This window comes from Takifugu rubripes, chromosome 13 (genome assembly GCF_901000725.2).
Source record: "Takifugu rubripes chromosome 13, fTakRub1.2, whole genome shotgun sequence".
Classification (NCBI taxonomy): Eukaryota; Metazoa; Chordata; class Actinopteri; order Tetraodontiformes; family Tetraodontidae; genus Takifugu; species Takifugu rubripes.
In genome coordinates this window covers 11,884,059-11,911,168 of record NC_042297.1, presented here as the reverse complement: position 1 = coordinate 11,911,168, position 27,110 = coordinate 11,884,059, and the positions used below count along the sequence as shown (strand labels likewise).

At 43.3% G+C, this 27,110-nt stretch overlaps 4 protein-coding genes across 5 annotated transcripts; 1 reads left to right on the top strand and 3 right to left on the bottom strand.

Annotated features, from left to right (window-relative positions):
• The first annotated feature begins 888 nt into the window (after nucleotides 1-888).
• On the top strand, nucleotides 889-15,677 carry c1qtnf4 (C1q and TNF related 4). The gene is made up of 3 exons (XM_003969752.3): nucleotides 889-1,040; nucleotides 11,095-11,456; nucleotides 12,198-15,677. The coding sequence occupies exons 2-3, from the start codon at nucleotides 11,097-11,099 to the stop codon at nucleotides 12,954-12,956; spliced, it is 1,119 nt and encodes a 372-aa protein (XP_003969801.3). The 5' UTR covers nucleotides 889-1,040; nucleotides 11,095-11,096; the 3' UTR covers nucleotides 12,957-15,677.
• Nucleotides 15,678-16,090: 413 nt separating this feature from the next.
• ndufs3 (NADH:ubiquinone oxidoreductase core subunit S3) lies at nucleotides 16,091-18,563 on the bottom strand. Its single transcript, XM_003969751.3, has 7 exons — nucleotides 18,412-18,563; nucleotides 17,997-18,062; nucleotides 17,651-17,748; nucleotides 17,361-17,510; nucleotides 16,854-16,979; nucleotides 16,645-16,764; nucleotides 16,091-16,354 (listed from the first exon to the last, which is right to left on the bottom strand). Exons 1-7 carry the CDS (start codon nucleotides 18,464-18,466, stop codon nucleotides 16,187-16,189), a joined length of 783 nt encoding a protein of 260 aa, XP_003969800.2. The 5' UTR covers nucleotides 18,467-18,563; the 3' UTR covers nucleotides 16,091-16,186.
• Nucleotides 18,564-18,802: 239 nt separating this feature from the next.
• ptpmt1 (protein tyrosine phosphatase mitochondrial 1) lies at nucleotides 18,803-21,075 on the bottom strand. Its single transcript, XM_003969750.3, has 4 exons — nucleotides 20,802-21,075; nucleotides 19,782-19,862; nucleotides 19,500-19,691; nucleotides 18,803-19,376 (listed from the first exon to the last, which is right to left on the bottom strand). Exons 1-4 carry the CDS (start codon nucleotides 20,946-20,948, stop codon nucleotides 19,248-19,250), a joined length of 549 nt encoding a protein of 182 aa, XP_003969799.1. The 5' UTR covers nucleotides 20,949-21,075; the 3' UTR covers nucleotides 18,803-19,247.
• Nucleotides 21,076-21,565: 490 nt separating this feature from the next.
• prc1b (protein regulator of cytokinesis 1b) lies at nucleotides 21,566-26,921 on the bottom strand. 2 transcript variants are annotated; one of them, XM_029845953.1, is made up of 15 exons: nucleotides 26,758-26,921; nucleotides 26,382-26,514; nucleotides 25,735-25,857; nucleotides 25,397-25,630; nucleotides 25,155-25,325; nucleotides 24,883-25,032; nucleotides 24,545-24,692; nucleotides 24,324-24,460; nucleotides 24,070-24,165; nucleotides 23,840-23,986; nucleotides 23,649-23,759; nucleotides 23,438-23,551; nucleotides 23,007-23,162; nucleotides 22,758-22,792; nucleotides 21,566-22,241 (listed from the first exon to the last, which is right to left on the bottom strand). In XM_029845953.1, the coding sequence occupies exons 1-15, from the start codon at nucleotides 26,766-26,768 to the stop codon at nucleotides 22,193-22,195; spliced, it is 1,815 nt and encodes a 604-aa protein (XP_029701813.1). In that variant the 5' UTR covers nucleotides 26,769-26,921; the 3' UTR covers nucleotides 21,566-22,192. The 2 variants fall into 2 exon arrangements, with proteins under 2 accessions (XP_029701813.1, XP_003969798.1); XM_003969749.3 differs by lacking the exon at nucleotides 22,758-22,792 and having other exon boundaries at nucleotides 26,758-26,914.
• Between the last annotated feature and the right edge of the window lie 189 nt (nucleotides 26,922-27,110).

The window sequence follows — 27,110 nt, the reverse complement described above, 5'->3', positions numbered from 1 at the left end:
GGGACACTGTTGTTGAAATGCACACTGAACCAACCGTCCTCTGTCCACAAGGAGCTTGAAGCTCCTGTGGTTTGTTTTGGAATTCCCTGTTGGAATCCTTCCGGGGCAGCTTTCTCAGCTGTGGGGGAACCACAGATGGAAAAATCTGAGTACGACATTCAAATCAGCTCAAATTACGACCTCAAACAGCCGGAGGAATTCACAATGACATCACGTCCGTACTTATTTCGCTCAGAAACCGATCGCACCGAATACGTCAGGCCAATGCCAGGCGGATGTTTGACCTTTTCCAGTGCAACACACTGCCAATTAAAGGCAGCAAAATGAAGGGAACACAGAAGGAACAAAGTCTGGCTGCTCTTTTTAAAAACACCTCACGTGTTCTTCTATGACAACGGTCGACTCAATAAAGGAGAGAAAAACAAAGAGATGAAGGAGCCAATGCTGACTAGAGATGCGTACACTCCATCAGGACTGATTCTGGGTGGTGCTGGAGGTGTCTACCCACCGCCTGTGGTCAACTCCACATCTTTATCTCATGCTCATATCAGCCCACCTTTAATTTATACATCTAGAAGTCTAAGCATTGAATCAGGTGCAGTATACAGACTCAGATGTTGTATACAGAAGCTTTTTCTGGTTCCTCAAGCCCCCACCGATCACGCAAGCTCATTGCTTTAACAGGTCTGTTCTAGTGATCCAGGCTGCACCTCCTGTGGGTGATGCACCCGCAAAGAAAGTGGCAGACTGAAGAAAGATGCTGATGGAAGAAGATCAAGGCTGATGAATGAAAAGAAAACAACCAAGTGATGGGGAAAAGAGCAAAAAAGGGCAGGCTGGTGGGAAAGAACAATATGGGAAACGGAGGGGGTGGGCAGACAGCCGGAGAGAGAGGAGAGACGGAGCAGGAGAGGGAGAGGGAGAGGGAGAGGGAGTGAGGAAGAAGGGGAGGATTTTCCAGCAGCGCTACTGTTGACAGAAGTTTCATCTCAGCCGTCACACAACCAGAAGAGAAGATACCTCACACACACCACAGTCAGGTAAGACAACACTTCTTCCTCTTCCTCTTATTCACCTCTCTGGGAGGCTTCTGGATGTCTGAACGCACCAGCGTGACGCTCGGGTGAGAACGTGTCAACTTGCTGCTCAGGCTGAACCGTGGCATCATTCAGGAGGCTTGTCATGCCCTGAGGGCACATGAGGAGGACAGCCCGCAGCTCCACCAAAACTCAGAAAACTGAAACGATCTGCGTGCGCGCGCTTGTGTGTCTCTGTGTGTGTGTGTGTGTGTGTGTGTGTGTGTGTGTGTGTGTGTGTGCATGTGTGTGCTTTTAGCAGTTATGGCTCGTGTGAGCAGCATGCATTATTTATCGGCACTGATCTCCCGAAGAAGCAATACCTCTACATCGGCGGGGGAGGGGGGTGCACACAGTGTGATATATTCAGAGCGTTAATATCATGTGACTGTGTGCTGCACAAGCAGAGAGAAAACTGACAACCTGCACCTTTTTTCATTACGTGCGGTTGAGCTGTGCTCACTTCAGTCTTTTGGCAAACACTGCCGACGGCTGCCGATGGTACGTATAGCTGTCCTGTGGTTTATCCTCCATTATTTGTGCCGCAGCAGCAGATGAGCCCATGAGCTCCTCTCAGGAGGTCGACTCCTTTTGTCTGCAGATACTCCGGATCTTTATCTGCATCAGTGTTAACGCTGCTGCTACTGCAGGAGATAGGCTGCATAGTACACACCTCTAAGACTTGTTATCTTTATGTTTTTCTACTCTGTGTGTGTGTGTGTGTGTGTGTGTGTGTGTGTGTGCGTGTGTGTGCGTGTGTGTGTGTGTGTGTGTGTGTGTGTGTGTGTGTGTGTGTGTGTGTGTGTAGATGTAGGTGTTCTTGTACTTGCTGAGTACCAAAATATTCATTCTACTACTGAAATGAGGACATTTTTGGGAATTGAGGGCATTTTGGCTGGTCCACAACTTCAAAGGACTGTTTGAGGGTCATGTCCGTTGAGGTTACAAATGGAGTTAGGTGTGTAATTGTGATGGTCCTGGTTAGGGTAAGGAGCTGGGAAATGCATTACGCCTATAAAAGTCCTCACAAAGATAGAAGTGCAAGGATGTATATGTGTGTTCTGCTCTTTTTATTGAATTCTGCAGCTCCCGACATGCAGAAACTGTCCATTTTGAGCCAGTTAATTTGGCCCGTTCGACACGGATTTCACACCTCAGTGAGGAGCACTCAGCACCCGTGTCTGACTATCTATTTGTCTGAATACTAGCAGCTTCGTGACCATAGATATTCTGGATTTTCCTGGACCCAAAAGCTTCTTAAAAACATTTAAAAAAAGAATCCAAGACTAAACGTTCGTCTTGTCTGTGTACACGGTGTGGCTGTTACTGTGGGTAGACAGGTGTATCTTATATGTCTGGCAAATGAATGGATTTTCCACACAAGCGTAAGCTCTTCAATCTGTGGCCGGGTCATTTAATAAAGGGGACATCTGTGCAGCCACGCTCATCAGGAAACAGCAGCACCTGCACATCCCTTATGCTGCACGTATGCTGGAAATTTGCATCTCGACCCAGAACAAAATTAAACTCATCTTCAGACTCCAAACCAGATTAACAGGCCGGTCAATATGAAAGGGAACTGGAGCAGAAAGATTTTAAGGTGGTGTATGAGGAGGAGGAGGAGGAGGAGGAGGAGGAGGAGGAGGGCTGGACCACTGTACAGTGTTTTTCCTGGTCCAGATCCTCTTTAAATAAAATGTATATATGTGCCCACCACAGTCACAATCTGACTACGTTTTTCTACTTGTTAGATGGAGTCTTCCTCCTCGAGAGAATTCTGAGCTCTTCTTACAACTGAGATCATAAATATGTAAGAATCCCTCCCTGCGTAACAATTCTGATTCACTAACTTTATTTTAACATTAGACAGCACAAGAGACGAGCTGTCACACTGAAGGATTAGAGGATTATACGCGTTGCAGGATTTGAATTTTTAGGTTAAAATTAGACCAAAAAAAACCTGGTGTGTAATAGAATTACAGTTTCATTGTTGAGAATTGAGAATAAATTGCTGCAGCAACACCTGAGGTTCTTTTGTTTTCAGTCCTGGATGCTTGTAGACGTTTGGATGTCCATCTTTGTGTGCCACACTTCGCTGCAGAGCAACACATTTGAGAAAAGTTCCGCCCAGTACTAGGTGCCGACTTTGTGACTAACCTGCTGTCAGGTTGCTGAAAATGCGCTCGTGTAAAGCAGAACGTAGGCTGCTTATAGCCCTGATCACACCTCTGCAGGCAACATCCAGAATTTATTTTTTCAACAGCAGCAAACCTTAAAAATACAACATCCCACACGGGACAAACACACAACCTGCAATTGCCGAGCGACCGTGGACGAGCGCTTCGAGGTGTCGTGAGCAGAGCTGCTGAGTGAAAACTGCACGAGTGCGAGAGCTCTGAAGTGGTGCTATTTTTGAAATTCCAGTTCACACCTTGGGTTTCAGTGTATTCTGTGTCATAAAAGGAGCTTGAGCCGAGAAACATGACAGCGCTGCAGCCGAGGATGTCTTGGAGTCATCATCTCATAATCCCTCTGTTGCTGCTTCTTATCCGTCTCCAGCAACATCCTGAAAACTCGCGGCTCCATAAACAGCTCACTCTTGTGCGAAAGAAACAACTCTTCTGGTCTGACATTTTTCCCTGGAAGTTCACTGTGCAGACGTCATGCTGACAGCCAGACTTCTCTGCGTGTCCCCAGATGAGATGTCCCCAAACTTCAAGCACCATGAGAATCTCCAGAGATCCTATCCAGACCAATCACAGCAGGCCTCTGTAAAATAGCCCAGATGATGCAAAAATCTGTAAAAGAAAAACACTTAACTTTTTTTTTTAATTTAGCACAAAAAAGCAATAGGAAAACTTTTTTTAGATGGTTCAGTTGGAGCATCAGTACCAAATGTACTCCTTTAATTGCATTGTGACACCGAGCCAGATAAAATTACTGCAGTGTTTTTTTTTCCTTTCAAAGTTTAATTTGAAACCTTCTTTTGTTCAGCTCAGCACAGAATATTGGTAAATACACAGATAAGGAGCAGCAGACACCAGCTCCCTACATGTTCTCCGGCAGGTCCCGGTGGCCACTGAGCATCTATGTGATGGGATTCCTGAAGCTGACAGTCCTGACTCGTGTCTCAACCCTTTGCCTACTCTTTTGTATTCCTTCTTCATGTGCTGCTCTCCATCTTCCGGGTCCCCTGGCTGGGCTTGTGTCTCCAGCCGGGCAGACAGCTGACAGGTTGGCGACGCGTCTGGAGCATGAGAGGCTGCTCAGGGAGCGAGGAAGAGCAGGGAAGGGGAACTAATGAGGGAGCGAGCAGCAGCAGGGGTCTGTCACTGCGCCTCCAGATAAAAGCTCACCCGAGTCCCTTTGATTTCTGTCCAGAGTGACCAGGTCGCTCCGTCTCCAGTCTGTGGCAGCCGGGGGGGGTTGCTTGTTAGCTATGTGTTTTTGTTTCCTCTATTTTGAAAAGACAAACCAAACCAAAATAATTGCGAGTTCTCGACAAAGAACAATATAAACCTGGCTTTTATTGTCAGATTTGTAGTGTTCTCCTGGGACTAGTACTGGAACCAGTGCTAGTCCCAGCAGCACCAACTCCGGGATGATTCTGCACTGTTGAAGGACATAAGAGGGAAGATTTCATGAGTGCAAATCAACCTGGAATGGCTCACAGGACTGGGCCAAAACAATGCCAGAAGAGTTCCGTCAGCATCATGGAGACCGTACTGTTTTGCACCTATTTTATGGTGCGTGTGGATGGAAGCAGTATCGATCTCCTGGTGTTTGTGTGAAATTGATCGGAGGAGGTGAACCAGCCTGCCTCCGTGCAGAGGACAATAATCCTCGGGATGTTTTCAGGTTGTAATCAGTCACACCGGCCACTGACAGAAGCAGGTAAAACGTGTATTGATTTTCTTTCTCTCTCAAAGTAGCAACACTCAATAGATCAGAAAGAACCTGCTGCGGGGGTTTGAACGTACATGAGTGAACTACGAGGCTCTGCAGCCAAGCTGATTTAAGTGGACTAAAAGTATCGTCACATTTCAATATTTCCACCCAAAACGTCAGGAACGGTCGCACCAATGTGAAGAATTAGCAAACAGCCTCTTTACCTGCCCGGTAACAGGCAATGCTCTGTTGCTACGAAACAATTTCAATGAACAAAATGGATCAAGGTCATGCAGAAGATTGTTGAAATTCAGGATAAAAGCATGAGGAAAATGGCTGCATGGAGGAATTTGACAGAAGAAAAGTGCAGCTTCTCTTAATTTGGTTTGTAGATTTTTTCGGTTTAAAATCTTTTTGCACATTGAATCTGCGTTTCTGTGTTATGGGTTTAGTCCACAGATCTGCAGTTTAGATCTCTTCCAAAGTGAAAAACTCAAAGTTAAGAGCATATTATTGGACAATCAAGCGTTCCAGCTGAATTCACACCCTGAGGGCTCATGTCTCCAGGTCCAGCTTACTGCTTCTGTCTGCAGAGCCGGAGACAGCAGCAGCTCCGAGTCCCTATGATCAGGTTTGAATTGAGCTGCTGCGCTGAGACCAGCAGCAAGAGGATGAGTTTATTATGTCTGTGTTGTTTATTTTATTTTCTCACATGTATTTTACCTCCCATCATATCACATTTCCTCAGTAATTCGACTCATTTACCTACAAACATCCATTTTCACAACTCAAAGGCCTTTAATAGCTTATATTAACATTTATTGAACCAATTACCAATATTCTTTTGTTTTAACAAAGAATTTAAAATATGACTAAATGGAAAAATTTTCCTTGTAACTCTTGTAAGGTGCAACTTTCTCTTCGTACTTGATATTTTATTATTACGAAATTATTAAATACATCTCATCTAAGAAAAAAAGAAAGAAAGAGGGCTGCACGGCTCCAGTTTAAAATGAACGCCGTCTGAAAATGAAAGCATCGCTTTCATGATACCATCTGACAGCTCAGTAGATACCAGGAGAGGGGAAAATGTGCATCTCAATAAGAAATCGCTGCCGTCAAATCCTGCTTTAATCAGCGCTGATCAATTGTTGCCAGATCTGCTGCAGGCTGTACGTTTTGATGAGGAGATATCTCTGATGAATCTATTGTTTGGAGGGGAGAACTCCCCCCCCACACGCACACAGCCCTCCAAACCTCCCCCTTTTTTGTTGTAAGGAGATGAGCAGGGCTTGGCCTTGAGCCGCCCCTTCACAATGAACGTTTGTCTGAGCTCATGAATCAAAAGATGAATCATCGCATGTGTCGGTGTCCGTGTGTAAACTGGGATTTGTGTCTTTGATATTGAGCTTGCCCGGAAGGACAAGAAGCACGTTGGACAACATCAACATTGACTTGAGCCGTTTATCAAATCTAAATGTTTTAGTATAACTCCGCATCCGTAAAGAAAACAGCAAGAATAAATGCAATTAGTGACACAGACGACCCTGGCAGGACCAGTGTGGTTCAGGGTTAGCAAAGAAACTGAAATTTCATTTAGACACCGCTAATAATTCCTCACCGGAATCTATAAAGTTTTACATTTCAGTGCTTTCGTTTGTTTGGCAACACCGGGAGCACACAGGAAGTAGAATGAGGCACTTTTCAAAAGTGCTAGTGCTTTGACCTTTGTTGTTTGATTTTTTTGACATGGGTCATTTCTTTGTAGTCATTTAGTTGTCATCAGTCGCTGCCCAAGTATGCTTCCAAAAACCGCACCTGTGAATTGAGAAATGGCCTCAGTGTCTTAGCTCGTTGCTGCTCAAACAGTTGATAACAAAACAATGAGCTGATCCGCCACCGAGCTTCCACCTGAACCACCCAGCCCACTGCTGCTGCGGACACAGCAAACTCCTGTGTTTTAGCTGTGAAATGGTGGCAGGAGTGAAGGTTAAGCCTCCTCCTGAGACCCGCAGATGTTCCTCTGCAGGAGGAGGCTCTCAGAGAAGAAGGGGAGGAATGATCCTCAGCTATCTCAGCACGTGCACACACACATATTGTTGGAACTCTGCATCGACTTCATCGTCAAATACCCCAGAATCTAGACAATTTCAGTCCACTCCAGCCCTGAAGCCAACCTTGATTCATATCACAAAATGTAACCAGGAGCTCAGGTCATGTTCCTCCTTTTGCCACACGGTTCTTCCATTTTTGCATTTTTCCCCTGTCCATTTCCTCTCTCTCATCTCAATCATCAGTTATTGATCTGTCTCCAGGGGGGAGAAACCAACCCCAACCTCTATTTTTAGACATACAGCCAAGAGCTCAAACACCACCTGGAATATGGGCGTAGATTCTCTGAGATGATGGTTAATTTGGTCACAGCAGATTAAAGATGGGGTCTGTAAGATATCATTTTTGATGTTCAGCTGAAGGGAAATGCAGGGAAAAAAACAATTAATTAAAAAAAAATCATGAAGGTCAACCTAAAAATAAGGCTGGTTTTGAAATCCTGCTGACCTTTTGGAGACAGGAGCTTTTCTGCTGACAACAGAGGACACAAACAGCTGATGTTGTGTGCAGATATGTCGATTCTTTCTTTTTCTTTGAAAGGCGCGTCAGCCGTTTCAGTTGAAACGCTCAAATTCTGCCTGTCAAGCACTGTTAGGATCAAGGTCCTGGAGATTTCAGAGCAACTGTTTTTAGCATTAAGCCCAGACAAGCCAAGACATTTCCAATACCTCACGTTTAAAGCCCCTCCCCCCACATTCACCTCAGATTGCCAATAATGGACCTGTATTATCACAGAAAAGTGATTTCATTTTTACTGAAGTGGACCTGTAACACGCTCGCGCACTGGTTGGTTGTTTGATTTGGCTGAGACGGGACATTTGTAAAGCAAGTCTGCTTAGACCTTATCCTCCCTCAGACATCTCAGCCCTTTTCAGCATCGTCAGACATTACCTGGCAGATTCATGGGGATTTAACTTCAAGTGAATCGTCCCACCAGGGTCACTGAGGCATGGCCCCTTAATCAAGGAATCATGTGGGAATCTCATGTGGGTTTATTCCATAGATTTTACCAGGCAGGAAGTGCTTCCTTGTCTGAACCTGGGATCCCACGTTCTTTGGAGCAAGTGTTTTCTGCCTGGTAGGACAGAAAACCTGACCCATCTGTGGTCCTCAAGGACTAGATTTGGGCACCCCTGTGAAACTCTTTGACATTGTTACACACTGTTGGACTGTGATGAAACCCAGAACCATAAAAAAGGAGAAGATGGGATTTAGGGAATGGCTTCTGGCATCCAGCTGTGATTGTATGAGAACTGCAACTGGATTGGGAGTGGGGGCTGCTAGATGATTTGGATAATCATATAATATGACACAAGTGGATTCTGAGCTTGCTCTTCATTACAATTAAAGATCAATCAACAAAGCATTGATTTGCAGTTCTGGTCTAAATTATGTTTAAGTTCATTCTTGTGTTAACTTAAGTGGGATTTAAGAGGAACAAATCTGTACGTCAGTGTTCAGATGTGGGTCTAATTCCTCATCAGTGGGAGCTGCGTGCATTCACGTCTTAGGGTTGTTTGCCCAAACTGTCCGTTTGTTTGGACATCTGGCAGCTGAAGCAACAGTTAATCCTCAGCAACAACAAGGAGGATTTGCACCGATTCATGAGACGTTCATGCATGGAAAACATCTTTGCAATGTTGGAAAGTCTTACGTCTAATCCTGCACCTTTCTACGTGGGGACCTACGTCTTATCACCCTCCCCTCCGTTAGCAGCACCCTCCACCTTCTGGTGGAACAGGTTTCCTGAGGAATTGTCGAGGTTTCTCAGATCGCAGTTTGTCGCCGCTTTTCACCTCATTTCTAAAATTGTCATTAGTAGGTTACATAAATGTTGAAAAATAATCAGCTTATATCTGTTTTAAAAGGAAGCGGAAGCTTTTTTTCTATTTTGTCAGAACTGAAAGTATGATGTTCTATTTTTAAGGAATAAACTGTGTGTTTGTAAATGCAAACGCTCACATTGTTACTATTACTGAAACTCGTTTGCCGCTGCAGCATCAGGAGGGCGACATAAAACATTTAGGAATTTAAAAGTCATTTCAAGTAGATGAGATCACGGGGGCTCCATCTGTAGCTGATGACGCAATGCCTCATCCAGCAGCAGCTGGGGAAAGGTGTGGACTCCAGGGGGGGGGGGATTTCCTGTGCTTTTCCACTACCTGGCTGCAAATTCAAGATGGCAGCGCTCACACCAGGGTATTATTGTGTTAATATTGTGTTAATGTTGCTGAGAAAGATGCTTCCTTAGAAAGACTCCATTTAAATTCAAATCTTGCACATAACTTGTTTTTCTATGTTTGCCTGGACTAATTTCGCTCGGTGGCGTTGCTGCCGCCTGTGCTTACCTCCCGTGGGTGCTCATTACGGAAAAAGCTTGTTAGATCTATTCTTTCATTGCCGTTTGAACCTGAAGCTCTCGCCTGTCGACGCGACTATTTAAAACCTGCTGCCATCACGCAGACAAACCAACCCCATCTCAGCCGCCACACGAACAAGCCTAATGGAAGTGCTGCATTGTCGATTGACTTTTCTTTCCAACGTAACTTTCATAGCAAGAAAAAAAAACACAGATTAATACGGAAAAGCTGCTGAGAACTGCTGCAACAGGCTTTGTTGCAGAATTCCTTTCTTCTGCCGTAACGGGAGAAATATTCTCACAAAAACCAGCATTTGGGCCTCTGAGCCCCCAGTGGAGAAAAACAACCTGCTATAATTAGTTCTCACTTAAAGACGCCGCCTTAGTATAAACATGCGTGAAGAGCCAGTTCCAACAGTAAATATCTTCAAGGCTTTGGCAGTCGTGCAGCACCGCCGACAGTTTAAAGACACAACAGAAACATCAGCAGCTCACAGGAGACGCTGGCTGGGCTGTTTTATTGTTTGGTGTTGATGAAGAGGAGGCTGCTGGCGGCAAACACTGCGATAAGCAGTGATTCACACGGGCAACTTAATCACCGCTTACAACGCAGAGGAATCTGACACACAAGCATGTACCTGAAGGCAACATCAGGACAGTTTCCCTCATGGGTCTTTTCTCAGCTCTGGCACATGATCAGTATAAGACTGAAGAGGTATATGTTGGCAGCGTGGTGCAAAACTGGAAATACCCCCCCCCCCCCCCCCAAAAAAAACAAAATCCACAAAAAGCTATCAGCTTTGACATTTTTCTGAAAAGAAATGCAGATGGTATGAAAAGGAAACATCTCAGCAGAGATTACTCCTCTCTGAACCACTTCTAGTCTTGAGCAGCAGATCCTCAAAGCTTTACCATCCAGAACCCATAAAATAAAGGTTTCTTGCACAAAATGTTTGATGCTCTGAATTTCAAACTCTTGGAGGACATCAAATAATTAGAGAACATCAGTGAATCGCAACAATTAAACCTTAACATCAGGCTGTAATCCACCTGTGTGAACCTAATCAAACAAATCAGTTTTGATGTGAAAGTGCACAGGTTATGATTAAAGCGAGTGTCACACTGAGAAAGTGAGTAAAAAGCAGAGCCAATTCATTGATGAGAGAAGGTAAACTCACAGGTAAGATTTTATTTTTATCACGGGTCGGAATCGGAGCACCAGAGGAAATAAACACCCACTTGTGAAAAATTGAAAATAAAAGTCAACGAAACAAACAAACGCTAAATAGAGAGGGGGAAAGCCTGGAGGGGGTGTCAGGTTGAGCTAATCAGGAATCATGAGCAGGGGAATAAAGGAAAATGGGAGAAGTTTGGGGAAAAACACTTGGATTCATGACTGAATAAATCAGGGAATATAAGAGTTAAAACGGTCACATGATAGGAAGGTTGTTGGTTTGATTCCAGATCAGGTCTTTATCAGGTGTTGGGACACACCACATTTCATGGGACGATTATGACTGTAGGGTTACTGGTTCAAATCCCTGCACCAGCAGGAGAGCAAAAGAGAGGCCCAAAGGTGGCTCCTTCTGTTCTGCCCATGGTGCAGTTCAAAACTGGAAGCTGGATCAAATGTTGTGGTTTTATGTTGTTTTCCTGCAGACATGATGCTGTTCCCAGCGAGCCTTCTGATTGGCCTGCTTTGTATGAGCCATGCAGGCGGGGCCCAGGCTTTCGCTCGCCTGCCGGATGATGTGGAGCTGCGCTCGGCTTTCTCTGTTGCGCGTACCAGCAGCATGGAGGGTGGGCCCAAGATGACGGTGACCTTTGACACCGTCTATGTCAACATCGGAGGGGATTTTGAGCCCAAAGCTGGCTTGTTTCGCTGCAGAATCCCCGGGGCCTACTACTTCTCCTTCACTGTGGGCAAGTTCCCTCACAAAGATCTCTCTGTGATGCTGATGAAGAACAGGAATGAAGTGCAGGCCATTGTCTATGAAGAGAATGCTGGAGAGGAGAGGAAGGTACGTGGCACTCGTCATCTAACGATCGGCTGGGTGGGATTAAAGTTATTCATCTGGTCTAACAAATCATGATAAAATAAGTCCAGTTTTTGAAGCTTTTTAGGCAAAGCCCTCGTCTTCATGGGATTAAATTAAAGACTGAATCAAAATAGTTTCAGAGTTTATGATGCATTTTTATTTAAATGTGGAATTTCAGTCAATCCTTTAAAAGTAACCAAATTTAAGAGGCCAGAATTTCAGTATAAATCATTGACATTGTGAACAAAATTATTGCAAAAAGGGGGAAAATCCCACTTTATAGTTTTAGAGACTGAATGTTTAAAACAAATAAATGTTCTAGTCTCCTCATTTTAATTTACTGTAAATTTGATCTATTTTTAATAATCTCTGTCATTGTCCTTGTAGGTGTTCTAGTAATGTAGTATAAAAGGTTGACATCAGAAATCCCATTTGATATCAAATATTGGTCAGAATATGAAGATAAACAGTTTTTTTAAACTGCTGAAACGTGCTAAAAGCGTCTGTTTTTAATGGTTTGAACTCAGCTAAACGAGCAGTGCCTGATCTCATCTCCCCGGCGATGATAGTGGTTCAGAGTTACTCATCTAAAACATTCTAACCTGAAAGAGCAAATCTTCCTGTGGAGAGAGCTGCCTGATTCCTGGCGGACGCCAGCATTGAGTTTGGGTGGTGAAGCAGAAGGACGGAGGCGTCTGAGTAAACATCTGCTTCCTCCTTTAGGTGCAGAGCCAGAGCGTCATGCTGCAGCTGGATTTTGGCGACACCATCTGGCTTCGTCTTCACGGTGACCCCCGCTACGCCCTCTACAGCAACACGGGCCACTACACCACCTTCAATGGTTACCTCATCTACCCGGATGTTTTTGGCTACCAGACTGAGCACCGCCACAGCCGTCCTGCCCAGCAAGACAGCATCCTCCATGACAAGGCCAATGAGCACGCCGCAGTGGAGGACGGTGTGTTGGCCCAGAGAGAGGATGAGGAGGAAGAGGAGGAGGCCAGTGATGAGGATGACCAGAGGTCTGCCTTCTCTGTAGGACGCACCCAGAGCATTGTGGGGGTAGACCAAGTGGGCTTACCGCATCACCAACCGGTCAGCTTCGACACGGCATTTGTCAACATCGGGGAAGACTTCAACGTGACCGAGGGCATGTTCACCTGCCGCGTTCCAGGCGCGTATTACTTCTCTTTCAATGTGGGCAAGATGCCTCAGAAAACGCTCTCCGTCAAGCTGATGAAGAACCACCTGGAGGTGCAGGCGATGATCTATGATGACAGCCAGGGAGAGAAAGCTCTCCAGAGCCAGAGCTTGATGCTGTCGCTGAAACCTGGAGACACAGTCTGGCTCTACTCCCACCAGAGGGATGGCTTTGGCGCCTACAGCAACCATGCCAAGTACATAACTTTTACTGGCTTCCTGGTGTATCCAGACTTCCCCACAGCTCCCACTAACCACTCGTATGCCGACAAGAAACCCTAGCTGTGACGCGTGAGCTGGAGACTGTGGGAGGAATTCATGCAAAGGAAAGTTTCTGGGCCACCACAACAGCAGTTTCCCACATGGAATTGCATCATGGCTCTATAAGGGTTTCTAGTTCTAATGAATTCCTTATCTCAGACTGGCAGCATCTCTTCAGTTTCCAGCTAATGGCTTCCCAGGAGGAAAAAAATGCAAACTACTCAAAGATTTCATTCCATAATGTAAACTCCGTGGTTACCTTCTCACCTCTGTGTCCTCCAGACTTGCATCTCAACAACAACGACGAGTCCTCTCCCAGTACTTCTGTGTTTTGTGCGGCTGCACCCGCTCCCATTGCTGCATGACTGAAGTATTTTATATTCAAGTGAAGATGTTATCGAGAATGACGGGCAGCTTTACGCCTCTTTCAGATGTAGCATACTCGACTCACACAGAGACAGACAGCCGAGGCATCGCCGTGGTCCACAAGTGAAGCAACGACATGTTAAAATGACCATATTTAACTTGTGCCGCAGGTTTGTAAGTGGGAGTCGGCACCGCGGGAGCAAAAAGAGTACAGCTGTCAAGCACGATGTCGCTCCCTCGATCTGAAATTAACTCCCGATTAAGAGTATGAAGGATATATTTGAGGCGACCGCTTCTGAGTCCTGCCTGCAGTGGTGGCGATGGGGGGGCTCATTTTATGACTGCTGAAGATAATTAAGATGTTTGGCTCCTCTTCTGTGAAGCTCTGATATTCACTCTGCTGAATCATGGCACTTACAGGAAAAGAAACTAAAGTAGAAGAGGAATCTGTTATCTTAGTTGTGTATTGTTGGCTGTCTTGAAGGCCGTGTTCGTTATACTCGTCAAAGACTTGATGTTTCTGCTTGTACAGACGATGTCACTACTTTCTCCGTGTCTTTGGCGGCATGTGAAAACCATAAGTGAGCAGTGTTGTCCGCTGTCAGTTGTCCCTTTTTTTATTTTTTTTGCTTTCACCCTGACATTCACAGAGGAAGAGGAGGATGAGCGCATCGAACAGATGAACTTTTGAGGAGTGCAGACTGTGCCTCCACCCCAGCTGGTGGCCACATGCTGCTCATGGGCCAGCGGGGATTTGGGACCTTAATTTGATTTTTCTATTTCCAACGGCGTAGGATTCATTTCCTCAGATGCCGACCACTGTGGGGGGAACTGGATCGCTCCTTCAGGGCCACTTCAGCGTGCATGGCTGTTTAATTTCACGCCACCAGGAGAAAGATGATGCTGTTAGAGCTGCACAGGAATGTGAAGCGTGACCTCTCTGTGGCTAAATTGCTGTAGAGTAAGAAAAGATCGGAGTTCATAAACAGCAATTAAGTGATGCAAGCTGACCGGGTTTTTGGAACATTATGTACCACCAATTGGACTATGTTTTAAATGATTATTCTCTTATTATACATGGAAGGTTCAACTGATTTTGCTGCTGTTTTTTTTTTTTTTTTGTTCAACAGATTTGTAAATCCAGTTCTGTATGGACTCCACGTTTGTTAGTCTTGACTTTAAGCCTGTTTCACCTCAAGGCTCAGGTTTTAGCAGCCCAGAATCCTGGTGTTTTACTCTCATGCTCTTGTTTCCAGCCAAAGGTAAAAGCCTCTGCTCCAGTCCAAAAGTAAGAAAAGTAGTTTGGCACCAAGTTTTACCTCTGTAACATTTAATGAAACACAAGTACAAGAGTCCTTAAACTTTAGGCTGGGTAAAAAGGCCTGAAGGTGCCCAATACATCTGAAAATGTTTCTCTATTATTGATCCAACACAGCTCTCATGGACGTCACTTCCTGTTCTCTTTCTGCTGCGACACAACTTATTGTTGTCGTTGCCTATGCGTGGTGTTGTGAGTTATCAGGCTGAGCTAAAGCAGGTTGGACAGGAACCACACAGTTGCAAATCACAAGAATAAGGTCGGAGAAAGTCCTAAAGCTGCCACGGTTCCCCTCTCAAAGTAAAGGTTTTAAGGGATCAGAACAGTATTGTTGCTCTCAGGCTACTGCCTGTGTGAAAACTAAGACTTGGAAAGTATTCTAGAAAAACACTAAAGCACTAAAGTGCAGCTGGTTGCTCTCAAACTGGAAGTGTGAGGATGATGTTGACTGTGTTTTTTGGCATCTTGGAAATGGTCTCACACCTTCATACGCTTCCATTTCAGCTCCTCATTGCTCATCAACAGCCGCCTGTCCTGCCTGACCTCTAAAACGCAGCCATTTTAGGGCTGCGAAGCACTAATTTGTTTTTCACAGTATGAGATGTTACAGTGAGCACATCTCATATTAGAAAATAACACATCAAAGTGAGACCCTCAGTGAATCGCTGGAGCCTGGAGACGGAACCAGTGGCCGGGTAAAAGATAAAACAAGAGAAACTGAGCAGAAGTGAAGAATTTATGTGATGTATGCATGTAACAGAATAAAATTGTTTAGACAGTTTCACAGTCCCTGTCAGCTACTTTAAATGAATTAACTAAATGAATTATCCGTATAGCAGTTATTGTTATTGACGTGGTGGATTTTCCTGATCCGTGCATCTTTGTTTCTGCTGAATTAAAAATTGTTGTGCACCTGGTTAAAAATATGGCTCTTTAAATAAGTCTACCAAATATGAGCTTTTCTGTTCCTCGTAATCACAAAATATTCAAACGCATTCTGGCGAGAACTTATTTTGTTGAGAATTTTTACATGTGAAATAAAGATGTTTTGAAAATTAAAACATTGGTGGTACAGCGCCATCTGTTTGTAAGGAATCGAGGGTCATTAAACGCCTGAATCGGTTTTTATATTCCGATATAAGTAACATTGAAAATATAAAACCAGTTTAGTGGAATTTTGTTCTTTAATCCCAAAGTTTTAAATGTGCTCTTCTTTGAAGGTTCCAGGTGTAGGATTTTACTTTGCCTCATAAGTTGTTCCTCAAACCTCTTGACTTCAAACATTGTACAATTTATTTCCCTGATGACAAACTTCAATGTGGGACAGAAAAAAACAAAAAACAAAAAACAAAACATCACAATATATGAACAGGTCAGAAACTTGATCTGGTTTGGAATAAAACTCTGATGAAGTTCAGGTTTATCCACAAATTTAGGCTAAAAGATTTACAAAACCCAAGAATCCAGAAGATCTTTTTTTCAAGTTATTTTATTAGTATTTGTATTTACATAAATATTTCAGGTGTGGTTGTTCTGGTGACTAACAGACATGAACATGGTAATGACATCACTTTTTTTCGGGGGTCTCGCCGGCCTCCAGTTTGGGCGCAGCCTCTTTGGCCTCGCGATGTGCTGGAAAAACTTCCCAGGGTGTGTTCAGATCAAACTTCCTGAACTCCTGCGACAGCTCAAGGGGCTCAGCCACCACACGCTTCACCTCGTCATCATAACGCACCTGTAGAAACAGGACCAGCATTCGCTCAAATCAAAGACTACTGAAGGTAACAGAGACGAGACTTCAGTTAACAGAGAAAAAGTGTAAAAAGTTCATTCTTTTAAGTTTGTTTTGGCCAACAAATCTCCATCCCAACACCGAGTATCAAAGCTCTTCAAGGCTTGGATCTAAATTTAGTGATGACCTGAAAATTTGTGCATTTTCTGAGCAAAAAATGTATCTTCTCTTTAACCACCAGCATTTTCACATCAATCTGAAAGTAATCAGATTCTCAGATTGAGAGAACTCACCTCTACGTATCCAGAGAGGGGGAAGTCCTTCCTGAAGGGATGACCTTCGAACCCGTAGTCTGTAAGGATGCGCCTCAGGTCTGGATGGTTAGCGAAGAACACACCAAACATGTCCCACACCTGAACGCACAAACAAAGACTCAATTCATCTCAACAAAACAGAATTAAAACACACCAACCTCAAGCTGGCCGCGCAGGCTCAAACTCACCTCCCTCTCATACCAGTTGGCAGCAATGTGGACTGGGACTGCCGAGTCCACGGGTGTCAGCTCATCCGTGTAGGTCTTGACACGAATACGAGAGTTATAGCGTAGTGACAGCAGGTTGTAAACGATCTGTAAATGATCAGAAAATAAGAAACAACGAACACCATTAGAAATAAATGCTAGCTGCTCCTTTACATCTTACACAGATTAACCCAGTCTCTACATTAATAATTCAATCTTACAAAAACAGCTAATCTGTATCCCTTTGAGCTGCTACTGTTGCCATGGTAACTGACATCAGCATTGTATTGAGCCAGGAGTTGCACCAAAGAAACCGGCACACATAAAAGCCCAGACAGGAATGTCAATGCTGCAACCACACTGCACCAATTCTCGTCTGACTTCTGAGGACTCCTGAAGGTTCAGTCAGATTGTAGGGGGCTTCTAATAACATATAAAAAACCCAATGAGCCTGTTTCAATGTGTGTGTTTGTGTATGCTTAAGAGAACCTCAAAGCGGTTCTGGCGTGTTGGGATGTCAACAGCAGTCAGATCAATCATGTTCCTGAACTGAGCATTGGTATGGTCCCTCAGGAAGGTCAGAACAGGTACGACTCCATCAGGATGGATCATCACCTCCAGCTCATCGTAGCAGGTCACCTGCAAACCACCAGTTAGTATGGATTCATAAGCTGGCCATCTTACAATGAGTCAATGCCTTGTGAACACCCACAAAGTTGAAATTAACTTCAAAGTGATTAGAGGTTTTCTGATTCAAGAAGAGGGTGAAGAGAACGGACCTGGACCTGCTGGATATATTTTGGCAGCATTTCGGAAACATACTCCCCAAATGCAGCCAGCTGTTTGTGAATGACAGCATCTTTGGGCCTGACAGTGGCTGCAGGAAGGACAGATAAATATATTAGTAAATGTCTATGTGGTCACAATAAATATGAATACAGAAAAGCATTATTACAACGACAACCAAAATAAACATCCCCAAAACCCTGCAGATTATTTAGGTCGCTTTGTGGGTTTGTCATATGTTGACAATATCTAAGTCAGAGAGGCAGAAATAATTACATATGTCAAGGACCACAAACAATCTCAATAATGTGCTCCAAGGAAACCTTAAAGCGGACTTACGTTGAGTGTCAGATGTAGAGCTCTGCAGTCTTTTGTGCTGCTGGAGTACACACGAAGATCTTGCAACTATGAGAACATCGAAAGACCGTTCTTTAAAACCTTGCATAAGATATACGTTTCTGCATAAGGGAATCTACACAACTGATATCTAATAAACATGAATGACGGGGCATGGTACAAACGAAAGATTTTTACTTAAATATGGGCATTTTTTCCATGCATGTTGCTGAAATAACAAACTATTCTCTATCGCTGTGGTATGTTAGCTTTAGCTAGCTCGAAGGTCAAACCCGAGACGTCTGACTGCTGAATACGAAAAAAAAAGAATTCATCGGCAAGCAAGGGCAGTTACATCGAAGCAACTGTAAACAACAAGCATCGCCTGCCCTCCCATTGGAATATTTAGACGTTATACCGTTAATACTCCTTCCAAGACCCCCGCGGACAAACCGCACTAATGAGGCCGCCATCTTTGCGCCGGTGTGGCTCGTCTCCACAAGCAAAACTGTGTGCGCTCTATCGCCACCTGGTGGATGGGAGGATGTACAACATGTACAGTTATAAGCGCAATTACTATGAATACCTATTTATAATTACTACCGGAAATTAGGTCATTATGAAATTAGTCTAGCAGGAATTATTACGTTGGCTGCGGTTTATTATAATTATGTGGATTTTTCCACGTCAGCAAAGGGAAATGTGCTTAAATAAATAAAACTACCATAATAAAAGATCAGTTTTAACAAACTTAATCTGTGTGTAATGTTCATTTTCAGCCAATTTAAAAATTAACTTAACAATCATGCAGCAATCATCAGACAAATATTTTATTTTATACCACAGCATTGTAAACTACAAAGGCACAGTTTTTAAATGAAATAAGGTAAAATAAACAATTCCTGCATTATGCACAATGTACAGTTTTTGATTTAAAAAAAAAGAAATGACAGTAACCAATATCCAAAGAAGAAATTGTTGTCAAAGTTGATTGTTTTAGAGATATTCTCCATTTTCTTTGTTTTTAAACTGATTTTCATATTCAAAATGTTCATCTTTTTAACCTCACAGCTTTCCTTGAAACTTTGATATTTGCCTGTAAAATATTTCTTAAAAATAAATAGGCTCAACATTATAATGACAGGAAATAAATGAAAATCAGAGGTGTGGACCATGTCCCTGGTGTCCACCTTTCCAGCTGCCAACAGATTGTGAATTTGACGGCTGAACCACCGCCATCGCCCTTCTGCCTGTTCAGCTTGACTGCCCACACACCTGCCGGTAATACCTCCTCAGCATCTCCATCTGAGCAGTGCGCACCAGTACGTGTGGTCGAACTGACGCCAGCATCTGACAGGCTTCCTCTGGAGTCCAGCAATGCAGCTGTAGGCAGGAAAGCACCGAAATCAGAAGAGAAACAACATGTGTCACTCGTGTGGTCCCTCTTGAAAACATGTTCTCATTAAGAGTTGAGCATGTGTGTCCTGCTCATCTTTTTACACTGACCCTAATGAGGTACGCAGCAACCAGCGTGGCACTGCGGGATCGTCCAGCCTTGCAGTGGATGTACACACTGTTGCCCTGCTCTCGGTGCTTTAGGGTAAACTCCACACCTTCGTGCAGGTACTCCAAGGTGGGAACGCCAGTAAGGTCTACAGTGTCCAGTCTGACCTGCTCCACCCCTGCTGCCTGCCACTCCTGCAACAGGCCAAATTAGGCAGCTCATTTATTTATATGTTGTCAAATGGTGATTATATCAGTGACTATAAGTATTACAGGTGGACTCACCTCAGCAGAGTTGCAGAAATATTTAGTTTCGTACATCTCATTCATAGTGACAACCCCTCGGACATTTTCCTTCTCCACCAGCTGCAACAAAACAGATCATCTTTGTATTTACTACTGATCAATATTTACTTGAGTCTGAGGAGGTGAATTATGTTCCTGCAACTGTGAAATATTACAAAACCAAAACTTTCTCCTTCCATTTACTTATTAACATCATATTTGTTACAATTTCTCCAGATTTTTAATTATTTCACGCTTTCAATCCTTCTGAAAAGGTTAATAAGTAAATTTCATAATGTCATAGATTCCAAAATTTTACAACCCTGTAAATAAACAAACACATCAATATACAGACAGAGCAGTTTGAGTGTTGTGGAGTGTTTCGCTGCAGAGTCCTTGAAATGCTGAGAGGAAAGATCGAAAAACGCTGACCTTTCTGCGCCCGGTTCAATATTTAATGTCATCTGCTCATTAAATTCAGACACAAACCAAAAGTGGAAACCTGAAGTAGCTCAAACCTGATCTGTCAAACAGCTTTACTGGTTGAACAAGTCAGGACAATTATTTTCAGTTAAAAAAGTAACCTGTTCTTTTTTAACTGTTCACACAATGTAAATTCTGAGTTTCCTCAAAAACTTTCACCTCCAGCTGAAAGAATAGTCTCCAGTGTCAGATAAACCAGACTTCACCAAGAGGCAAATGTGCAATAATCGAGGATGAAATTTAAATGTAATGCCACGGCATTCTAGTGTTTTATATACCTGTAGAGGAACAGAATACCAGATCCTCCAAGCTTAAATGACATTTGCTGTCGATCACAAATATTCTGGACAAATTCTTTATGGTCACAGAAAACTGATGCTTCCTAAACAGAATGACTTTGACAAAGTTGTTAGACACTGGTCGCAAACACATGTGAAACAACGACAGATAAACTGAATAAATATTTAAGAAGATCTGTCTAAATTCACATAATCGCAGCCAGTTGTTAAGAATTAGCCGCGGATGCTAACGTCTGACCTGTCTGGTCATGGATCGGAACGGCAGCGCTCCGAGGATGACAGTCTCGTCCACCCGGTCGAACCATCGTCTCAACGACACTTTCTCCATCACTACATTGTAGGCTAAGGTCGGGTAGAAGAGCAGCCTTGCTAGCGCTCCCGACATGACTCCACCGACACTAAAATGGCTTTAAAAACACTTAGAAAACTTTGTTGCACCAAATCTTCGCTCAGACCAACCTGTCACCGCTAAACGTGTTCAGCGGCGATGGCCGGGATCCACTTCCGGAAGCAATATCAACACTTCCGGTGAGACCATTTCAGTCTAAAATCCGCGACAGGTAAACTCTTATACCATATAAAGGTACATTAATATCAGCGTAACAATATTGTTATTAAAATTGGCAGTAGCAATATATTTCATTAGATGAATTCAAAGAACAGATGCTTTAGGACTCAGGTTGCAGTGGCACCTTTCCCAGAAATTATATTCACCTGTATCATTTAGGTATATTTCGATATATCCAAGGAATCAATTCCATGTAAACAAGTGTCAAATGAACAATGCATTTAGAACTGGTCTGTCCACATTTTTGCATGATAGGTAAGAGGATTATTAATATCTTGAATTTAGTAGTGGGATACTCATACTGTCAATATTTGACTCTCCTGCTCTAACCCGAAAAATCAGTTTTTCTGTTAAGTGAGGAAAAACATGTTACAAACTTGTGCCGAAACTCAAACCAATCAAGACAAAAATAACACAGTGAATCCTCAATAACAAACATTTTACAGTGGAAAATAAAAATTTATTGCCTTTTGGGAAAAAAAAATTCAAAGTCAGACATGACAGTGTTCTGACCTGTGATTTATCTAGATTAAAACTGTTATCGAGCGTCCAGATGACGCCCTGCAACAGTTCAGCATGTTTAAAACGGACAACTTTCAGAAACTGTGCAGAATCTATAGAAAATAGATACAAAAATATATACATAAATACATAACACATTCTGATGGAATAGTTTGCTTAAAATAACAATGCGCTGATTTTATAAACAAAGTGCAAAGTATCTAAAATATAGTTGGGCTGTGTCCTCAGATTGCATAAATTCAGAAATGTTTTTCTCTCTAAATGTGCAGTGAATTATACAATTTCTGTCACATCTCTATCAATCTTGGAGCACTACAGTAGTGTTAGTTCAAATATGTAGATGGTGCCAAAAACCCTTCAATGTGATAATATCACACTGAGGAATGCAACAGGATCCTTTTTCATCAGCCAAAAAACACTCAATATATTAAACCTTCATTTCCATATAAAAGCAGTTTGCAGTGAAAGGTAGTGAGGCGGTGACTTTGTTGAAAGGACGCCAACAGCTTGTGACCATCAGAAGTTGGTGATGGTTGAGTTCAGGACGCCGTGCTGGTTCTTGGTGTTGGAGGCCTTGGAAAGGTCTCGCTGTAGAGGAGGACAACACCATCATTATAATTTATTCTTGACATAGGAACTGTGCAAAAGGGGGGTTCTGTCTCTTTTGCATTCATGTTGCACGCTTATCTAGTCTGAGAAAAGATAAGAGTTTGCTGTTGCTATTTGATGTAGCAGTTTAAATCATCCTGCCGTGAATTCGTTACAAAGGCTTGAAGTTAATTAATTACAATTCGAGAGTAATAGTTGAGCAGCAATTAAGAAATGATGGAGCAAAGCAGTGGAGGATGAGAGCATTAGTGCTTCATTCAGATTAATTTGTTTAAAGATAAGTTATTTCTGTAGAGTATAAATGCCAAACTGGTCACCCTGGTCAACCATTGGCCAATGAGCTGATTTTGGCTCGGATGCCCACTATCTGATGTGTTAAGGCTACACTGGTGTGTTAATGTCATTTCTGCAGGTGATTAAAACACATGCAACCAACACAGAAAATTAAAGCATTAGTCAGAACTTCCACAAGAAAAATTCAACCTGAGCACAGACCTTGACTGAACAGATTCAGTGTTGACCAGGTCCCTCTAAGATATAAATTAATCCTAATTAGATATTAGGATATCTAGTTTGATTGAATTGGTTGCTGCACTTAAAGATCCCATGACAGGCTGCTTTTTGGAGGCCCATAAACCAGCCCCCCAATGATAGTGGGTGTTTTTCATGACATAGGACCTTTAAATGAATTGTTTTTTTTATTTTAAAAAAGCACAGAAGAAAAGAAACAAAAATGCAAGTTACCACAAATTCTGAATATGTGCTGGCAACAGAGTTTATGCTGTACTGGCTAGGGCAGGCCAGGGGAGTCCCCTTTGGTTGCACCTCATTTTCCTTGTTACAGCCTTTTGATGGTGGGTGAGGTGGTTTAGCGCCACCAGGCGTTCGTGCGGCAGAAACCTAAAAAGACAAGTTGTCAGGATCTGTGCAGTTTTGTACAAAAACCATGTCACAAATAATTCCCAAAAGATTCCAGATTTATGTTAAGGTCAGTCTTTGGGGAACAGTGTTTTTTCTGCACATCTGTGTGAAAATTCACCTGCTCCAATAGAAGGTCATTATCACTGTTCATAATCAAATGAAACTTGTTCATCCATTTCACGGCTAGGTCAGCTGGTGTTAGACTCAAACCCAAATCTACACAAGTCTTCCGTTAGCCGGACAATAAAACGAACCTTGTTCGCTGAGAGAGGTAAACGAGGCACAGGCGAACGACAGACTGTCCCACCAAAGGCACATCGCATGGTGCTGTTGGGCGTGGCGCTAGAACTGCTGGATGTCGCATTAAACTGATTAAAATAAGACAGGAGGTTAGAACAAAGGACAGGCAGGGGCTGGATGTGTACGTCTCAGAACCACACGCTCAAACAGAGACAGGTTTGACACCTTTCTGGATTTATTTGGTGTGGGGGTGCCCAGGAATCTGCGCTTGGTAGGGGTTCGTATGATGGTGCCATACAGCATATCCTCCTCGGTCTGTTTGCTCTTTTTCAGATGCTGTTTGGTTGAAAGAGAGAAAAGTTTAGGCATTGTCCTGTAGAAAGGATGAACCTCCAACACAAAGATGAAGGCCTTACCCGTTCTTGCTTCTCCCTCTCCTTCTCTATTTGATACAGCTCCCACTGCTCTTCCACATACTGCAGAAACTTCTGCCCATTCACCAAAAACTCTCGACCATGTTCACCTTCCCATGCTTCAATCTCCGATTTCAACTTCTTCTCAAGCTTTAAATCGAAGAAATGATGATTACAAGAAAAAAACAACAATTGGTTGCGAGAAAAATAATATGACATCCTTTGTGTTTCACCTTGGGGAGATGTTTCTGCAGCTCAGATCTTTGTTTCTCCTCTTTGAGGAGATTACCTCCTCTGTTTGTAAATCGTGTTGGATCAGTTGCTTTTTTCTGTGAATGAAAACAATAAAGGCACACGTTTATGGTCTGAAATTATTTTGGTTTTTTTAACCACCTTATACAAGTAAACCCATAATTGGAATTTGGAATTGTTCAAATCTGGATAACTCACAGGATAAAGACAGCCTTGTTAAAATATCTAGACTCACCTCGAGCTCCTGGAAGTGTCTCCAGTTTTCCTCCCACTGGTGAACTCCATCAAAAAGTTCTTTGTGGTCTTCATAATGCTGCTTCATCCTTTGAATCTCAGCATCATGCTGACTCAGCAACTCTTCTGTAAAATCCTCTAAAATGCAGAGGCAGAGTCTAAGCACACTCCCAAACCCTCCAGCTCTGACTGGGTCCAAAATGTAATCAAAGAGAAACTCACCACTAAAGTATGGTGTGAACGCCTGCCTCTGTTCTGTGCTGAAGAAGCACTTCTCCCAAAGCACAGCAATCTCAGAGCGAATGGCATCAGTGACGTTGTGGATGTTGAGAAGTTTAAGCTCTTCCAGACGCTGAACTTCTGAGCGTAACTAAAAAAAACAAACAGAATAAATAGCCATAATAACAGCTAAATTAAATACATGACATAGAAATAGCTGATTCTGGCTAAAGAGTATCCATGTCCTTATGGCATCTAAAGTTGATTTTAATAAATGAGCATCATCACACATTACAGAGATAAAAACTAAACTCAAACATGAAAAATGTTTAAAAGCTCACCGCTTCCAGGTTCCTCTTCTTAGATGACACCATATGTTCATTGAAGGCTTCCCTCTCCTCCTGTGGGACCTGCAGCCTGTCCCACAGCTGCTGGATCTTCTCTCTGTGATTCTCACACGTCGCCTCATTCTCGGCCTTACGTTCCTCCAGCTGCAGGATCAGAAGAACATCATATTTTTGTGCAGCTGCTTCTGCAGGGATTCTACATTCAGGTTCAGACTTTTTCAATTGGCATTTCGAGCTGGATCACACAGACATTCGGTCAGACTTACCTGGCAGATGAGCAGCTTTAGAGATGTAATATTTTCTCTGGAAAGGCAAAATGAATCTTCATCCTCACATAAAACATCCTTTTCAATGCTGGTCTCTGGGATGTGGTCCAGCTCTTCCATGTACAATATAATCTGCTTTTTCAGGGCCTTGAACTCAGCATGCCGCCTCGCCTGTAGACACAAAAGTGACTAGTCTAAGAAGCTTAAGATAAAATTAAGAAAACAAAGCATTGATCCTCTACCTTCTCTTCATTCTGGTTCTGAATGTGCTGCTGGAAGCTCTCCAGCTGCTCCACTGAGGGGACAGAGTCTGCAGCAATTCCATAAGGCATGGAGCAGAGGATGTCGCACAGATCCTGATCCTGCTCCAGCAGAATCTTCAGCTGCTGCATTCGATTAGCCTTCTCCTTAGTCAGAACCTCCACCTCAGTGCGCATGTTCTTCTCCTGCTGGAGCATGCTGATGCCTTTTTCCTCCTGAAATAACAAGATCACATTTACAAATCACTTTAGTCAGCAACAGTTAAAGAAAGGTGACTGTGCTGAAGAGGAGAACATTGAATTATCTTCATTGCTCTAACCTCAAAAGTAGGAAGCTGAAGTTCCAAGCAGAGTGTCTCCATTTCTGCCCTACATGCTTGAATGCTGGTTATGAGCCTTTTTCTCATTGATTCTTCCTCTTGGATCATCATGTCCAGCAGGCCCTGGCGCATAAAGACAAGGGAGTGATGAGAATAAAAACCTGTGTAGGATCGGGCAGATCATGGCTTAGGGCCACAACTAAACCAGCAATCCTCCGTTCACAAGACCAATTTCTTTCCTCTGACCCAGCAGTAAAGTTCTGCCCACCACTCCCGCACATGGCTTGTGTGTATGTGTGTGTGTGTTCACTACTGGAGTGTAAAGGATCAGTTAAAGGTAGACATCAACTTCACTACCACTAATTTGCATTTGTAAATATTTTAGTTTCTTGTACATTGAATTCTCTCTAATCTACCGTAATCTAATTATCTCTTGGTGATCTCTTGTGTTGCACTGTTTATGCGTGTTGAAGAGCATTAAAACACATAAAATATCGTTTAACTTTGTTCACCAATGATCTCATGGATTTTTCCACTGGTCGTTACTGATGCTGACGATAAGTGTGAAGCTGCCCCCCATCCACCCCCATCGAAACCTATCAGAAAGCATCTCGTTTAGAGACTCCATGCGTTCATCTGTGTCTCACCTTCACATGGTTCTTTACTACATTTGTTCTCTGTAGTCTCTGATCCTCAGGAATTCCGATTTCTTCCCATATCTCCTTCAGATGGTACAGCGCTTTATTCAAGCAGGTCACCGCCTCCGCTGCAAGCACCTCGCTACGGTGTCCAAAGAATCAATAGAATCGGTTTCAGTAAACTCAAAGGCCTGATAGCATAGCTGGTAATATTTTAAACCAGTAACGAACAATGGACATATTCTAACTGCGCTAAACCACGAACATGGCAGCTGCCGTTACGGGGCTTCGCTTGATCACAAGTAGTTCGAGTTAGCTAGTTATTTACATGGCCGTGGAGTAACTCCACACATTAGGTAAATCATACTATGGCGAATGTTCTTACCTCTTTCTCATTGTTAAGCTCCAAACTCGGACGCAATTTTATTTTTTCGTAGCAAGAAAATAAACGCCAAAATCTATGCGAAACAGTGTCTCGTCTCTATCAGCCGTGAGTCTGGTCCGTTTGGATAGTTCAAAATACGCGTCTGGTGACGTCAGGCGCGCTGATTGGCCCGTCTTCAGAGTGCCCTTGTTCTGTAAGCTAGGGCCGGCCGTTAGGAGCGTCCTCAAGGGAACAGTTGCAGAATCCGCCCCTCCAGCAACAATCATGATCAAAGAAAACGCACCACTATGGCTGTTGGAGGTCGGTAACTTGTTTCAACGAAAAGTGTCGTTTTTGTCCCCTCTATAACCAAG